The sequence below is a fragment of the Strigops habroptila genome, chromosome 7, assembly GCF_004027225.2.
Source record: "Strigops habroptila isolate Jane chromosome 7, bStrHab1.2.pri, whole genome shotgun sequence".
Classification (NCBI taxonomy): domain Eukaryota; kingdom Metazoa; phylum Chordata; class Aves; order Psittaciformes; family Psittacidae; genus Strigops; species Strigops habroptila.
This window is the reverse complement of record NC_044283.2, coordinates 7,354,962-7,373,426: the sequence shown is the minus strand read 5'-3', so window position 1 is coordinate 7,373,426 and position 18,465 is coordinate 7,354,962. Positions and strand designations below refer to the sequence as shown.

At 37.7% G+C, this 18,465-nt stretch overlaps 1 protein-coding gene across 3 annotated transcripts in view; it reads right to left on the bottom strand.

The window, feature by feature from the left end:
* Positions 1-243: 243 nt before the first annotated feature.
* MAEA (macrophage erythroblast attacher, E3 ubiquitin ligase) overlaps positions 244-18,465 on the bottom strand; it is a 50,030-nt gene continuing 31,808 nt past the window's right edge. For 2 of the 3 annotated variants that reach the window (XM_030491879.1, XM_030491878.2), the window contains exons 4-9: positions 14,546-14,668; positions 11,461-11,537; positions 5,081-5,189; positions 2,756-2,889; positions 1,926-2,121; positions 244-1,479 (exon numbers count right to left, since the gene is read on the bottom strand). In XM_030491879.1, coding sequence (XP_030347739.1) covers positions 1,384-1,479; positions 1,926-2,121; positions 2,756-2,889; positions 5,081-5,189; positions 11,461-11,537; positions 14,546-14,668 — 735 coding nt within the window. In that variant the 3' untranslated portion in view covers positions 244-1,383. Of the gene's footprint in view, positions 1,480-1,925; positions 2,122-2,755; positions 2,890-5,080; positions 5,190-11,460; positions 11,538-13,537; positions 13,652-14,545; positions 14,669-18,465 lie in introns of all 3 variants that reach the window. The other variant, XM_030491880.1, reaches the window with a different exon arrangement.

Sequence of the window (18,465 nt, the reverse complement as noted above, 5' to 3'; positions counted from 1 at the left end):
TTGGGAGTGGACTGTTCATATATGAAAAGTCTAAACCAAAAATAGTTATTTGATATAATGCTCAAGGACTGACTGAGAAGCAAGAACATGTATAGGTAGGGTGGTGGTTTGGTGTTTGTGTTGTATTTTTACATCTTGCAGAACACCAAGAAACAACACTTGGAAGTTGTGCTCCTTTGAAGAGAGACCCTTACAGAAGAGCTGATTTTCCACATGTAAATACAAAGCAGCTTTCTAATTTTATATAATCAAGAAATGGAAAACGATTTTTATTAACATGTTTTACATTTACAATCTTTTATTAGCTAATCGACATCAACATGCAAAAATAAGCGCTAAATACAAACCTCTACAATATGGTTTTGTTTAAACTACAATGGTTTAATTCTTTTTGAAAAGTCGTAAGGATGTGTTCTGTAGTTGTTAAAATTGAACTATTAGTTTCAGTAATGAAGACTATTTAGACCCTAAAATTATGTAATCATCCTGCAAGGCATCTTCAGAAACTTTGCCCAACACTTAATACCAGCTCATTTTCATGTGAGTACATTCTCAAAGCAAGAAATAAGGCAGTAGCACTAATGATTTCATATTGAACCCTATGCACATAACTAATAACTTTAGAAGGACTTTAACACTATGGTAGACTGGAAAAAGAACATTTAAACAAGCATTGGGTTTTGCCTGAAATGTTCTCAGTTCCTCTTGATACTTATGCAACCTCCTTAAAAGATTTGGGTTTGGAAAAAGCCTTTGTACTCCTTCAAACCAGTCCCTAGCTGATCCTCCAGAGAAGCCACTCTCGTGTTAAAGACATCAGTATCTTCCCATGGAAATAACTTATAGAATTCATGTTCAGGAGAACTTCACAAGAGGATCATAAAGAAGGCAAAGAGGAGCTTCAAGGAGAACATATTGGTAGTACTGAAATCTTTGCTAACAAAAGGGTCTTGGACAATTGTGAAAAAGAGGGAAGAAAAATGGATTTAATTTCAACTTTGTTGTAACTTTTCCCCCCAGTGCAAGTGTCCATCTTGAAAGAAATTTATCCTTTAGGAAGATGAAAGTACTTTTGAGAAGAGTCCAATTTTTGACCTTATGTTACAAAACCTTAACAATCAAAATTCGTTTTTGTTTTTATTCAAGTACAAACTTAAGTCATAATTCCTCTCTTTCTTTTTTTTTCCTGTTTTGCTTTTAAAGAGTGTTTATTGTTGCTTATTGATCTTTGGTCGCAAGAAACAAGAACGCCACCGACAGGTCTGATCCCCAAGGTGGCAGGTTTTGCTTCTTTGCCACACATTAAGGCCCCCCCCTGTACAGGGTATGCCAATATACACTGTGTCAAAATTCCAGCGGCACTTCATCAGGAATTGTATGGACCTACATGATGTAGACTTTCTCAGCTTGTGAGAAGTTGAAGACTTCTTTGGTTCTTGGGCAAATTACTTTGTCGTCTTGACGAATAGAAAGCAGAGACTGAAAAAGAGTGAAATGAACAGGTAACATTCACAATAATAATTCAAAGCATTATTGAACTGTTCAGTAAAAACCTTTTAAATGAGAAATATGATGTTACAGGCTGTGCTCAAGATACCTTTGCCCACAAAAGTTACTTATTCTATATTATGATCTCTTCCAACCCAAACCACTCTATTTTATGATTATCACTCTCCAAAGGGAAAGATTTCCAATACCATTTGATTTCATGCTATAAATTCATATATTCAGACATTAGCTTCTGTAAAGAACAATGTAAGCACATAAGTCTTTTAATAACTCCTGCAAGAAGTTATTTTTCTTCTGTTCATGCAGAAGAACCTTCTGGCTTTCCGACTGCATTTCTAAGCTCTCAGCTGGATACAGAAAGTTCCTCTAACTGAAGTCCAAACCAGCAGTGCCAAGCCACTGATTTCAACACTTACATTGTATCCGTAGACATATCCATTTGGTAACATCATAGGAGGATTATTTTCATTCATTACATCCCCCGAAATCTTGCAGACTAGTCGGGAGTTGGCACAATGTGCCATAGGCAGGGGCTGAGCCAGCTTGTTCAGGGATTTGCTACACACAGGGCAGTCTGGGTTTTTTGAGCTCCCATCCTCTTTATAACACTGTCTGTTTAACAGGAAGTTAAGGAACAACCACCACAGAATGCAACAATGGTTAATGAGAAGCATTGGAAAAAATAGAGTGAACTATGGAAATACAGCCTAGAGTAGAGAATACACAGGACCATTTAATCCAAGTTTAATGTGTATAGAGAAGAATCAAGTGCTTCAAGGAACAAAAGTGAGGAACAAGTGTCCGGCACCCTCTACAGGTAAAGTTCCTGATGTAGAACACTTCAGTAGCACCAATCCTCTAATTACACCAGAGTGTACAGCAATTTCAACTAAGTTTCAAAAGATGCAGGATATATTCAAATATTTATATAAACCCAGGGTAAATCTGTGTACAAGTGCTTAAAGTAAGAATTCTGACCCAGCTCACTAACTTAAGACACATGGAAATAGAGCCTAGTATGCAACCACAATGTAAATGTTACCTTAATTTTAGTTTGGGCTTTTCTTAAGCCATTTATTATATTCTCCCCTTAATTTAATGGAGAGATCAGTTCAGAATCCATTTAAACAACTCAAAAATATTCAAGTGTCACATTTTTTCTTTGAGCAATCTGAAAAGAAGCCATAGAACAAAAAGCCCGCTATGTTCTTTTGCACTGGACAGTAGTATGTGCATTAAAGGATACGGTGTTTTTATAGCTGAAAGGCCTGCCTGGAGTGTTATAGTAAAAACAGAATTGTTTCCCAGCTGATGTAGTCTGTAGTTATCATATCTAAACTGTTGGATCAGCATTCTCCATCGAGCGGGGTCCAAGAGATCCTGTTAAAAAACAACACAACTATAAGTTGTTTTCAATGTAATTGTCCCAGGGGAGAACAGCTTGGGAGTGGTAAGTTGTGCACAACTCACTAGACTGAATCCATCACAAAATAGAAGACGTATATATATTCCAATGCATATAAATGTACTTGTTTAGAAAGTACCTTTTAACACTACTTTGCTAAAAATATAATTTAAATCAAGTATTACTTAAAATAGCTGATATAATATTCAATTTCCCTCTGCCATCTACCAAGTGTTCTAACTAAGGCATGTAAATCATGGTAAGGCTGTTTCTTGCATTTACCTTTCTAGAATGCTGGCCTGCTTATAAAGCAACACTAGGATTGTGGAATGTTTCCTCTATAGCCTCTGAACCATTAACATCGAGAAGTGAGAAGTGTTTCTTATCTCATGTCAGGTTAATTCTGCTGATACCTCTTTGTAATATCTACTGTTTGCAAGGTTCTGTAAAGCAAAAAGCACCGTTTCTGCCACCAGGCTGCATGTCTGTCTGCTCTGACCTTGCCCATCTAAGGCCAGAATGTTCCTGGAGTTCCAGGGTGAAGCTTTTGTTCTGACCTCAAGGCAATTCTTGAGAAGGTTGAACAGATAGAGCCTACAACAGATCCATAATAAAAGAGATAAAGTCCTACTAATGATAAAGAAAACCCTGTGATTAGGGGCCTAGATGATGGAACACAAAAGTAGCAGCTTATTAAGAGTCCAATTGGAATAATTCCAGCCACGGCTACACAAACTTGTTCACAGGGTATCAGGAGAAAACAGCTTCTTTTGCTACAACATTAAACATGTTTTCCTCAAAGTACTAAAAGATCGGACAATGAGGTGGAGAAGGTTCTATTCATTGGTTATAGAAGACGCTTCTTCCCTCGGATTAATAAAAATCAATTGATTAGAGATATTATGATCTGACAAACTCACTCACAGATCTAAAAGTAATTTTACTTAAAGCCATTCTAAGAAGCCATTTATGCCCAAAACTCCTCGTCAGCATAACAAAGGTATTTCCAGACTAGCATGCATTCTGTTCCTCTAGGTAATTATGACCCAAAACATGACTTCAATAAACTTGAATGTTTGAAATCCAATCCTAAAAAGTAGTAGGGAATTGGTTCCAATCATATGGTTGTATGTGAGACAACACTTGCTTTTCTCCTTGCCCTCCCTCACCGAAACATTCTGGTCATACTTAGAACAGACTAAGGGGTTTTATTTCTGCCTATTTCTTTCTAACTACTAAAATAACAACAAACTCCATCTTATACCCAGTCTTCTAACTCATCTATCCTTTATGCTTGTAACTCACACGAGATGCAGAATCCAGAATACCAGGGTCTTTCCAGGGCTCCAGGAATTTCACACTAATTCTGTGGTTTGGTTTTTTGTGTGTTTTGTTAAACCATTGATTTCATCATCAATTGTTTAACACACATGTTTATACTGGCATTGCCACATTCTGGCTTGGCATTTCACAGGGTTCTTGTCTTGCTTTGCCAGCTCAACTCTCATCACCTTCTGCTTCCAATGCCAAGTTAAGAAACCCAAGTGAATTAGCACGTGACCACAGAATAAACTCAAAATCCATGGAAACAGTAACTACCTCTGATTTTTGCTTGATTCAAGTTTAGATACAGATATTACCACTAATGTCAACATTCATTTGTATAATGCAGATAAATGAACACACACTTTTAAGCATCAAAAATACTGCTTTCAGATCATTCAAATCATCTTTCCTTTCTTCATCCCAGGAAGAGTAATTTGAGAAGCAGAATAAAGGAGTGCTGCTAGTGTATTAAGGACACATCCTAGCATCTTGAACAGAACTGATTTTCTTTGTACTTCCCCGTCGTCCACCTCTTGCTGTATATTAGTTTATCACGCTTCCAGTCCCACAGATCTTTACTTCTGGGTTTGCGGAAAACCTAGTTCAGTGTGAACCTGTGTTACTATTAAGATCCAACTACACCACCACAAATACTACCTGGATTATGTACAGGCAAGTACTGGTGATTAAAATTAAGGACTGTTATAAAGGTGAATTTTCAAAAGTAAACTTAAAACAACGATTTGATCTTCAGATTATCAATGCATTTTCCTGTCAGGAAAAAAAGCACTGCAACATTTATTATTCTGCTGTACCATGGAGTTTCAAACAGAACGTTACCTTATAGGGGGAGATATGAGTGTCTGAAGGAAAGGCCAACATTCCCATCACTTGTCGAACCTCATCCAGCTGGCTTCCCTCAGCCTGACTGAAATGCTTTCTTGCATGTCTGAAATACAGAATTTATACCTATATTAGATAGCTTTGTTTCTAAAGCAAGTTTACATAATTATGTAAGATTTCAGAGAAAACTCTAGACTCTGCTCTCAATACATGAACTCCAAAAGGTGATGCATCCAAATGGCTTGAAAAAGTACACCCTGCAAATGTGAATGCAAGAATGACTGAGAATTCACAGTTGCACACTGTAATTTCTAAAAACCAGAACTTACTGTAGCATAAAGTCTTACCTCGCCTACAGCTAGGATGACAGATCCATGATTATTAGAAGAAATGCGTCTGCTTACGCAGGCTCAATGGATCACACTTACTCTTTTGGCAGCCACTTGCAAGTGAGAGAAATGCAGTCTGATAATCAGCTATTCCAGACCACTAAACATTAAGAATGTTCAAATATCTACCTTGTTTATACTGACATTTGAGAGAATGTTTACTTCTGAATAAATGATTTCGTATTTTTATAGGCTAGAAAGCAGTATCACTTTCTGTGCAGACTACAAGGAATTGCAGGGTAATGTAGTTGAAAACATCTTACGAGTAAATTTTTTTGCCAGGGAAATAAAATCTTCAGTAGAACTCCAGTACAAGCTTTGATACTTTAAAGCACACTGATTATAACAGATATACACAAAGCTTAATACTTGAGATATTTGAAAGAAGGGACAGAATTACCAGAAACTTAGAGTACAAATACAAACATTGATGTTTTTCAGGAAATTAATACTAAGAAAGCAGAGAATTCTTATCAGATTATAAGGATATTCAACTACTTTAAAACCCTGTCTTTCTGAAATACTCCCCCATCAAGATCACCAATTTTCAAGTTGAAGTGTGCAGGAATACCCTTTAGCCTTTAAACTGGATGATTAGTTCAGCATTTGTGCCAAAGTTCCTGTTTTCAGTGGTGCACAGATGTTGCACAGTAGACTGAGCATGGAATCAGCACTATACTGAACTTACAGCATTGCTTTAGTGTAGAAAACTGTTGGGATGCTGTATTTTCCTCCACAGTTTGCATTATGGGGAAGATACCAAGTCATCTCTGAACAGCTCTGGTGTTTCCTCTTTAAAAGAGTCTAAAATCTATTTACAGTTACAAATTACTTTTAGGAATATACAGTATTTTCCAATTGCCCATTTCATGTGTTGAATTAAAAAAGAAAGAAAATGTAGATCAGATTCCCTCCCTCCTCTAATTCTGTGTTCTACTAAGTACACTTAGATCATCAATACCATGAGAACAGTCTCTTTAGCAGTGTTTCAGTACTCCTACTTCCTCTCCCACCCAAACCAGGAAGCAATGGAAGTTATGTAGGACAGACTGTTTCCACCCAACTTCCTATTTTGGGTGAGCAATTCAGGAATGTAAATATTGTTCCCCAGGTGATTACTGTTACGAGAGCAGAAGTACAAACCCCATGGCCTGAGAGGAAAGGCTTGGCAGCCTGGCCATACTGGAAGAAATAAGTGCTAGTGCAGAGCTGCAGATGAAAGCAATAGCTATTTAAAAGAAAGCTTAGGCAAAGCAGACAGTTCAGACCTACCAGTAAAGCAAAATGAGGGAGAAGAGGGAAAAATCAGTTCTTTTAAGATGAACTATCACTCTGCACTTGTGCTCTGTGAGGTTAAAACCAAACACAGATGTTTAGCTTAGCACCAGCCTTGTGGTCCCACTTCCCATCAGGCCGTGACAGTTTGCTCTTACAGACAGCATTCCAACAACATGTCCCACTTGCTTGCAGGAAGACCCTGAGCTGCAACAGGCAAACACTGGCCACACTTACTCTGTGTGTTCAGGAAGAGCTAGAATCAACATTTGGGTTTATGTATGATATATAATCCCTGCGTGTGTGCTAGCTGTGCAAAGGAGAAATGCCCAGAAATCCAGCACTTCCATCATTTGTGGAGTACGGAACACTCTGGGATGTGGTGGCTGTTTTGTGTTCAGCCAGAAGGAATCAGGTCTTCTAAAGAGACCTTCTGTTAGTCTTCATCTCCTGACTTTCCCTTCCACCTGTGCCCCTTAACAAGAGAAGTCCATTTTCCCCACAAAGCCTGCCATGCCAGCGTCTGAACTTCATCCTCCGAGTGCCAACACATATCAACTAATATGCAAGATCACCTTTAAAAGAGAAGTTCATTAATTCATAGCACTCAAGTAATTTTTAGATGGAGAAGCAAGAAACAGTGCTATGTGAGTACTGGTGAATGCACAGCATTTAAAGAACATCTTATTTGCCCTCATGCCATTATTCACCCCTTCTCTTTTCATTCAGCTATTTCCATCTCTTTGGGTAACAGTTACACTCTTGGAGGCATATATGAACCTTAAAATGCTTATTTACCATGTTTTAACCACCATTAGCACACACTGGCTAGAGCCAGTAGACCATCACTGAAACCAATAAATTCTTTTGACAGATGAAATTAATTGGTAGAAATATTTCTTCTCCAAATCCCAAAATGATTCTGTAAACTCTGTGAGGACAAAGTCCATCATCTTTTGTTTGAAAGAGCTGTCCCTCTATGTAGCCCATGTGGGTACAGCAGGCATATTGTACTTGACAAATCCAAGAGTGAAAGGATATTTATGAAGACTTGAAGATTTACAGTTCACTGTCTACTAAAGGTACATTAAACTGTTAAAGTATGAGTCAAACTGTGCATTTATATTTACATATGCCTGAATATAAGAATGAGCCTATTTATCAGGAAGTAGCAATAACTGAATACAAACACAAGGCGTTATCAAGACAAGACTTGTTCCTTCTGCTCAGCCTTTCTGGCTGATGCCTGAATGCCTTTATCTCAGAGACCATCATGACTACCAGCAGAATGTGTACTCAAAGTGCTCACAAGTTTTATTTCTATATGCCTGCCAAACCCCACGCCCCAGCCCACAGTAAAACAAATTGTGTTTATTCACCCTTACAGGAGGGAAGTTTACCAAAATGAACAGACCGTGGCAACCTTCTCTTAACTCCATGCACCATCAGCTATTTTTATTTACTCCTTTTGTCCTTTACATCCAAGAACAAGAAGTGCACAGGGTGTTTTGTTAAGCGTTTAGCTAAGAACTCTGTGTATCTCTGGCATCCCATAAAAGCAAAGTAGTAGAATGCTGTCAGATTTCCCAGAACAAAATTTGTGAGAGCCCCGACTGAGTGAAATTAGTGTCATCAGTCATTCATTGTTACTTTAATAAGTATGGGCTTTACAAAAAAGACCTGAGGAGATTGTGGGAGTTAAAAACTAATGATATGAGGCAAAAAAACCCCAACTCTGTGATGTACTGAAGCTTAAGATACTTACTCTTTGTAGTCAAGGAATAGTTTTTGTACATTCTTGAAACTCACTCTTTCAAGACTGATAAACTACCTCAGAGGAAGCTGTTTGTGCTCGTATTCTAAAAAGCTACAGAAATTCAAACACTTATTTAAGAAGATGTATACTTTTAAAGCTCACATCAATTTGAACCTAAAAGCAATATGTCACTTTAGGGGTTCTCAGCAGGCAGCAAGCAAAGCTTTCAAACTTATTTAAACACCAGCTGCGTTTCAACAAAATGTCAGTTCTCCGAGTTCCACTCGTACAGGAAACTACTTGGTAAACAGCCTCTTTCTCTGCTTTCTAATGGATGCCTGACCTATTTATTGCACCACGGACACAATGCTGAAAGAATCCTGCTGCAGGCACTTAACAGAAGCAAGCTAATAAAAACACAAGTTGCAACAGTTTGCTAGAAGCAATGAGATTTATGCTACACCTTCCCCAAATATATTCCCTTTTCCATTACATATTCATTTTGAAGTGAAGTAGAATGAAGTGGTAAAAACTAACTTTCTAAAGCCATATTATTTAAGGAAAGCGTTGAGATGTTGAACTCTGAATGTACCAAATTATCAAAACTCACCCTGATAAAAGGAGTGGATTAAGATACAGAAGAACTTCTGTGGCTCCTTTTCATTTTCCAAGTCATTATGAAGTCAAGGCAGCATTGTTATGACTGGCAATTTATAATTGCTAAGTACAAGATGTATGTCAACCCTGAATTTCAATAGGTATATGGAATATATATGCTTCACCCCTAACAACATTGAATATCTTATGCCTATTTGCAATGTAAATGGGGGCTGTAATTTTTAGACCTCAGAGGCCATGATAGCACAAGTTATTCTGCACCACGAGTGCTGGGTCCTTTTGAGGGTTGATAACTTGCAAATTTTAACAGTTCCAATGTGGGGAAGGATCAGAGGGAAACAAATATCCAGTAGCAGCAATAAACCTTATCTGCTTTGCCCTAGTTCTCAGCCTATCACCTTATTTCAGCTCTACGTGTGCCCTCTGGTTTCCAACCTACATCAGGAAGCTGCAGCTCAAAGGAAATAGTTTTCAGAGCATGGACTACTCATTGTTAAGATGCATGACCGCACATTTGGCAAAGAAGCAAACTTAGCAGAGAATGAGGCTAAAGGCACAAAGGCACAGTATCCGCTGGCTATAAAGAACACCATGGGCTTCAGAAGACAGATAATGTACTTGAGTGTCTTTCATCCTTTTCATAAGTACCTGATAATTCCTTAGGACTTGAGAACTCTGTCAAAGGGTAACTGCACATCTCTCCAAGCCAGCATGTAGGTGTTTGGTTTTTTCTTTAATTATTAACATTAAATTAGCTGCAGTTTATCAGATTGCACGTTTGCATTGGCTGCAGTCAAAACAACGATTTAGGTCCAAGCAGGGCAAAGTAGGAATGATATAAGTTAGCTCAAAGCAAGCAACACATGTGAATGAAATTAGAAATAAACAACTGGAAATAAGCCTAAAACTTAAGGTGAGTAATTTTGGGAGCAGTGGTAGTATTAGACTGGCCTCTCCACATACTTCTTTTAACTTCCTTTATTCTTGTTTTTAAATAACTAGGTCTCTCACCCATTGTATTCAAGAAAAGTTATGTTGTTTGCCCTGCAGAAGTTTCTGCATCTAAAACTTGGGAAGGAGCTAGAATGCTTTCAGTCTGTGCTCATGTTATGATACTTTATATGTTTTCTATAGCTCTGTGCTCCTCTGACCAAAAAAGCAGCTTTGCCACAAATACAAACCTCCTGCTGCTTTGAATTTCTGGAGCTCCTACTATGGTTATAGAGGCAGTAAGACTTGAAACTCCCTTAACAAAAATTGTCAGAAGAATTAAGCAGCAACAGTGTGATCACCAGAATGTACCAGCAAAGCTTCAATTCTGGCTGTAAAACTTGTCATTTCTCCCTAGATTTAAGTATTGTTAAAACAGAACCTGCTGTGAGTTCCTTCCTCCCTTATCCATGTGTAAGCTGCAGTAGCTCTGCCACCTGCAGCATGCTTTGTGGTGCTGGCAGGATCACTGCTTACCAGAATTATCAACACATTTTATAGTCCCACTATCGGAATTCCATTCATTTCAGCAGAACTGCTTTCCTGTGTTATCTTGCAACACTACTGCAACACCTTAAATCAGGATCACTACCTTTAAAACATAATACCAGCACATAAAGCAATTTCTAAGTATTGCCATAAAGGCTGTCTTGTGGTTGAAGTCAGGCAGTGATTAGGTTTGATTCACACCACTCTGAGAAAAAAGTAAAGCTGCCCAAAGTAGTCCCCACTAAACTAGTTCGAAAGAGGTGAAAATGGATATTGAGCTGTCTCTTCACTTGGGTTCAGGGGAAGGGAGTAGTGGGAGAACACAGCTGCTTGTTCTCACAGACGTGATAACACAGAACTCCAAAGTATGCATTCAACACAGAAGGTGAACCTGGCTTAAAGCACAACGTGTAGAACAAAAAGTTTAATGAAAATAGTAAACCATAAGAGAATTCAAGCAAAATCGAGATGTTAAGCTTTAGATGGGTGTTTCATTGACCTTTTGTCATTAAAACTACAGTGAGTTCTTATGAGAAACGAGCTGCTCCTCTTGAAATTGGCTAAGTGTAAATGTGTTCATTACATTGTATGCCACAAGAAAACACCATGATTTTATAAAAGTAAGAAGATACCAAGTTTCAGTGACAACTAAGTTTTTAAGAAGGTGCATCTGCGGAATGACACCTTGGCTTAAAAAGAAAAATTCAATCCCAGCTTAAATCCAAAGACTGATGACAACAGCAGCAAGATCCATTTCAGCAGTGGGGCTTCTGGGTGTTGCAATAACATTCACATGTTTCTAAAGAAGCATAATACCACCTTGTTAAGAACAATTTTTGGGAAGCATCCTAATTTCATACCTCACAGCATCCAGTCTCTTGTTCTGTCGAATGAGTTCAATGAACTCCTGAATCCTTAGGCTGAACTCCAGACAGCTCTGAGATTAAAGACAAGACAGGGTCTTAGATGGTGCCAAAACTGCACTGCAAAGTATGTTAAATACCACATGTGCACAACAAAAAAAAGTGTTAATAACATGCAACCTTGTTTGCTTGCTTTTAGGCATTCATGCAAAATAAATTGAAATGCTATCTCTGTGGACATCAGCCCAGAATTCCCTAAAAGCAAACAAAAACCTCCTCCTCTTGCTTCCTTCAAAACTCCAGTCTTTAGCAGGGATGAACTTTTTCCTGATGACTGAAAGCATCGTTACTTGAGATGCAAGTGAGAGTAACAAGTGGGTTCTTTGTACTTTCTTACAACTTAAAGTAGTAGATTCAACGCAAGTTCGGGGCTGTGTGATAGTTTAGACAAGAGAGCTCTACCCAGAAGACTGCAAGGAAGAAACAAGTCTTTGAAAACTACTTTGAAAGTCCCCAATATTAACAACAACCAGCATAGAGCTCACGTTGCTGCAATCCCCTCCCTCCCTTTCTTCAAGCTTCTATCCCGCTCTTGTCAAACATCTAAAAGCCATGCTGGAAACCAGTCTCAAACAAGAAAACCATTTACCTGTTTTTAGGAAAAAGGTAAAATTTGAAGCCTAATGAAGTTGACAGTGTCCCTTTAAATCAAATTCCATCACCAGTTCACAAAAATCTATAAAAGAACTTGGAATATGTGGAATTAAAAAGATCTCCCCCCCCCCAAAGAACAAGTCACTATGCTTCTTCATAGGGACACAGTCAACTCTCAGTATGTTAAGAAAACAATGACAACCCAAATTCCTCTGAATCTAGAAAGGAGCTGTATTCCCTGAGTAACCAGGCTCCATTTGGGAAGTGTTTTTTTCTTCTCCCAAGGCTTCTAATGAACAGTTGCCTTTTGTTTATTGTCCATCAGCACAGTAACATCAAAATTCCTCAGTGACTTCAGCAGGAATTTGAGCAACTCCAAATCTATCAGTTAACTGCCTGGGGTGACTAATGCACACACTCCAACAACTGCTTATTTTCAGATTTGAAATGTAAGCCATTTGAACATAAAAATGATGCGTTTTGTGCATATATGTTAAGATATATGTGTTTAAGGAATAGAAAGCAAATTATTTTCCAACTATGCATTTTCCTGAACTCAAGCCCATGTTTAGCAGAGAATAAAAACTTATCCTCTGTTTGAAATTTTCAAATAGGACTATTTAAAAACACTCTGTTACTCAAATCTACACAACCCCCTCATTTAGAATTTTCATTGAGTTTGTTTCTATTACAAAACTGATCAAGCTTTTGAATTGTTAATGATACTAAATCCTAGGGCTTAGGATTTCATTAAAACGTTTCAACAGCGAAAAACCCCACCACATCCCAAGAACATCTTCAGAGATTGTGTTTTGTCTTTATGAATCTTCAAGCAAGCTGCAAGCCGATGGCTGTATGGCTTCTGCAGACAAGTGTAACTAGAAGTAAAGAGCCTTCAACAATCAGGTGATGCATATGCTTCAACTCTCTGTACCTTCAAACGATTCCACAGCAGCTATTCACAGCTTATACAGCTCACATCTGTAGAGACTATAGGTCTGTAAATGCTTTCCCAGGCCAACATACCATTTAATTTCTAGCTTAGGCTTGCATTAAGGTGGTGGCTGGGATTTTAGAACATTAACACTGATGAGTAGCTAAGCAACCAGAAACAGAAGAATTGTTTATTTGTGTTTCAGAAAAGAAGCATAGTGATTTCTCTTCTTCCAACTCTGATCTCTCACAGCTTTACCTTTGTTTTTTGGTTGGTTTAAAACAAAAATAAAACTTAGGGCTTGCAGAAATAGATTTTGTTGTTGTTGTTTTACAAAAAGAGGGATGAAGAAGATTTTCCTTATTGTTTGCTGAAGATTGGTGATGAAAAAGATGTTCGGATTTTATTTCTTATATTACTTAACATATTAAGATTACACGAGGGAGATTTTTTTAGCAGTATAATTATGCAGTAGTGGTTACATACCAATTCTGGTTTTCCTTTAAAGGTTTCCATAACAAGATCATCACTGTCTTTAGAGTAATCACTGGCCGATTTACTTTTGCGTCCCATCTTCGGTTCATTCTCATTTTGGCGCCCCTGAGTGACAGAGAACGTCACTCTTTGCTTACCATTAAGTGCACTCAAACAGTTTTTGGTTAAAGAAAGCGCTTAGTTTAAAAAAATCAGACACAAACATCGTTGAGGGAGGCAGGGATTTTGGTTAATATCAGTTAAAAACAGATTTCTGCAAGCCCTATGGAAGATTACAGCATGGTTTGAAAGGCACAATTTAAGAGACGAGGAAATTGAAACCCACTGTATAGGAACAAGTAGACAGCATGTTCAGGTCACGGTATTCAGTGGCTAGAGAATGACCTACTGTGTTTATTACTTGATTAGACTCTGCTTTTATTCTTGGAAAAGCATTTCAATAGTTTCAATAGTGTAGTTTCTCACAAAGAGTTAGTTCTTGAGTCAAGTTCTATTTTCTTATATGGAACACTTAAATACTAAGACAAAAATCTGTATGAAATACCTCTTGATGTTAAGCCTGAGGACATTGGTTTACCATTAACCTCACTCTTACATACCTTCATGTATAAACTGAGTTATATTCTCAGCAGGATGCAAAGAGTCATAAGTGTAAGTTCACATGCATGAAGACACTACGTACTTCAGCATTTAGACATATAAGTCACACTAAAAACAACTGAACGTTGTTATTTGAGCACAATTTGTTGAGACAACACTTGCACCCATAAAGATCACCTATCACCCAGTTTGAGGTTTGGCATTTGCATGAGCTAGGGTAGTTCCAGCAACCTATGCCTTCTTAAAAGGAGAGTTTTGTACTTACTGTCCTTACTTTTATACAAGGCCTCATTCAAGACCTATAATTTAAACCAAATTGACCACATCAAATATCCAAATAGTTTAGAAAACATTTAGGAAACAATTTAAGCAAAACATGAACATGTTACATTTTCATACCTTCATTTTTCTAAGCCTGGATTTGTTATCATGACACCAAGCCAAGCAAGTCATAGTTTCTTGTCTTTCCAATGACTCTTCCACTTCTTTAGCAGTCAAAAACATCTCAATATTTACCAAGTCCTTCAAAAAACAGAAAGAAAAGGTCTTGTTAAATTGTACTGATACGTTACACAGCAATCTACTCTTCAACAGAACTGGAATAGAGAGATACAAAAGACTCTGAGACCTCTGGTTTTTAGGACAGTTCTTGACAAAAAGACATTACAGTGTATTTTAAAGACCGTATCTCCATGCACTGAAATATTCCAGTAGCGACACAGCAACAATATTCTTCTGAGTCTACTTAAACAACAGAATGTGAAAAAACAAAGGTTAAGCCTAGGAGCTTTGCACAGAAAGTGACCAGATCCCACCATCACTTCCGTGCAGTTCACACGCAGGAGTACTGGGTTCCTCAAAGCTTGACTGACTACATCAATCCAACCATGACACTATCATAACATTTGCAAAAGTGAGCAAGAGCTACATAGAAGAGGAGAATCTAATTCTACTTTACCTAGACATCTGTAACTAGTGAGATTTAGTCAAAGTCTAATATTATTGGAAAAGTGGATGAGATCAGGTTAGGTTTGTCAGAACAAAACCAAACAGGCCACATGTATAAAAGGGCAGCAAGAGTTGCAGCTTTTACTAAAGATTCCTCTTGTATGCCCTGAATGTGAGTTTAAAGAGAAAAAAATATTAAGGATAGTTGATATGCAACTACATTTTATAGATTGCATGATCTTAGCAACAAAACCATTATACCACCAAAAGAATAAGGAGCCTCACGCAGCTCTAATGATGGTGGTATCAAATCCAGGTAAGTCAAACTAAGGTCAGAGTTAAGGCAGTTATAAGTTGATCGAACAAAATCAAGACTGGACTTTCACTGATATTCCCATCCCCTTAAGGATAAAAAAAAACCCTAATTTTATCAATGTGTTGGCAAAATGCACTGAAAGAATGCCAAACCTGCTCTATAATAGGGATATCTCTCTATATATGTTAAAGTTTTCCTACAAGAACATGAGAGTAATCTTCCTTTTTGGTAGTCTGAAGTTTTTCTGATGATATGCTTAAGTGGAAAAAAATGCATTACTCCCCTGTGTGTGATAAGGTGGCCATATACAAACCCTCCTGCCTATATAACTCATCTGTATAAGTAATTTAACATATAATGCAGCCATATTCATTAGTTTGCTTGCATATTTTTCCTTACAGCTGCTGAATGGAAAGACAATTCAATTTGAGTTAAAAATAATATCTCTGTACATCTCCTTAAGCTTACTTGAGCTATGTGTCCTCTTGATGAACAGCATTTGCTTTTACACCAAATTAACACAAAAGCATTTTCTTCTACATTAAAAAGAGGACTGGATATGGTAGGTGGAAACAAATCACTGGTTTCATCCCATTTGTTAGCTTTTTATAGTTTAAGCTTCATCAGAAAAAAAATAAAGCAGCATAAGGCAGCATTTGTTTTAAGTCGATGAGCTGGTGAGAGAATCCTAACTCCATGCATCTATCAATCAGATGTTAGCATAGCAATCTTCAGTGACGAGCAGAAAGGTTGTAGTTGCTGCTGAGGCAGACAAAACTCTTCAATAAAAAGAGAACTCCCACATTCCTGCTGAAAATTTAAAGTAAAAAAGGTTCTATTCGATGCAGAAATGCAAATTAGATTTGCAGTTGCCAAAAGAAGCCAAAGCTTGGCAGCCGCCTCTATTAAATAGACAAGATGTATCCAGAAAACAGAGGAGAACATTTTTAACTAAAAGAGTTTCTTTCAGAACTAACAATCACATTTGAATTGCACCAATAAATAGGATTTTATTCTCTGTTAACTGGAAAGTTAGGGAACAATATAAAGAAAGCATTAAGAAATCCATTTGCAGGGACAGAAATAGCTTTTGCGTTTGATAAAAAAGTAGTTGGAAGTCTGAATCATGCACATCAATAGAAGAAAAATACTGAGACACATTAGGCAATAAACATCTAAAAGCCTCACATGTGCTCACATCGCCCCAGTTTTTCTGATCTGATCATGCTTTCCTATCTTCCTTTTTCAGTGGTGCCTACTCTTGATGCTTCTCCACGGTGTATTTCATTAGCTAGGACTAATGAAATAGAAGACAGGAGTACCAGAAGATTATTTGGCTTTATCAAAACCAGCATAGCTCTTCTGTACAGGCTAGTACTGGAGTATTACTTGTCTACTACATCTTGCATGGATGGGAACCAGTTAACAGCGTTAGAACCATCTACACAGGTTGCAGTCAGAAGAGACCCATTAAGACCCTAATCCTGAATAGTCTTCTGAAGGTATTCTGCAATTCAGAGTTGTATGGGCGGTACAGAAACACTGTCTCAGTTCCCAAAACAGCATTAAGATTTAATATGCTGCTATGAAGAGCCTCTCTTATATAATTTGTTTACATATAATATTGAGTGAATGTGAATACACAGTTTTAGAGACATATTGCCACCGGTTCTGCAGGTGGAGAAAAAGCTGAAGCAAGGAATCTGTTGCCTCACACTCCAACTGACACAGCATTCAGCAGCACGGCAAACGTTTTCTGACTTGTATATAAATTAAAAAGCAATTCTGAGGTCTTTAATTACCCTCTTTTGCAACGCTGTAAAGTCTTCCTTCATTTCACAACTTCAGTTTTCACATTGTAAAAGCGATCGCTACACTTTACTTCCAGTAGTGCTGAAGTATAGGAGAACCCTGTGCTGCACACGGAGTGTTTCAGTATTTTTAAAGGAACTTTTACCCCAGACTTCCCAGCCTCCTGTGTATTGCCATGAATGTTTTGCCTAAGTTACCTTGCCTTAACTTGCTTACCAATGCAGAATACCTCACCCTAGGTAGGAAGGCTGATTAACTACATTTAGTTGGGCTTCTACAGCTGTGATGACAAATAGTTCCAAATGGCTCAAGGAGGAGAACTCTGTCCCTAAGTATTACTGACAATTAAAAGAGGGCACACAGCATAAGTATTCTTCTTTCTAGTACATGGAAGGAAGTACCACCATTTCTGCTTAAAAAAACCCTATAGGACTACATGAAGTAACCTTCCCTTCTATCCAACAGCCGCAAACCAGTTATCAGAAGGGTGATTATTTAAGCACTGGATGAACTTTATCATAAAAGAACTATTTAATTACATTACAATGGTGCAAACCTTAGAGAAAAGCATTTATTATTAGAGAAAGCTACTGCACATGAAGGCTGAAGACATTTAAATGAAATCAGAGTGACTTATTTAAACTAAGAATACATCTATCCATCACTGTGCTCTGCCTGATTTACATATATACAGCTTTTAAAATATCACTGCTGCTTTTAAGCTGCAAGTGCCTCCAGGGAGGGGGTTTACCAACCCTATCATTCTGCACACAACTCCAATTATTGAGGTATAAAATACTACAAAGAATGAGGATTCCTTTACCATGACGATTACTACATACTTACTCCTGGCCAATACAGAATTAGAAGAAAAGCAGTAGTAGTTCCACATATTTACAGGAATTAAGTAAATACAAACAAACCAGAGTCTTGCTAAAAATAGCAAACACCCATCAGACTTGTTCACCTTTCTTCATTGGTAGGACTTGTGCGACTACTGATAATATGCTCAAGTATTTGCAAGACCTCAAGGAAAATTTATTCACTTCCCTACAAAACTAAACCACATCTCAGTAGTCAAAGTATCATGGCCAAGTTCAGCAACAATAACTTAACCCAAGGGGTTTGTTTTAGTCACATACTAGAAGTGACCTCGTCAAACATGGCAATTTAAGAGCGCCCCTGAGATGCCTTCAGAAAGATCTGACTTTCTATTTAGACATCAGACATACACAGAAGCCTT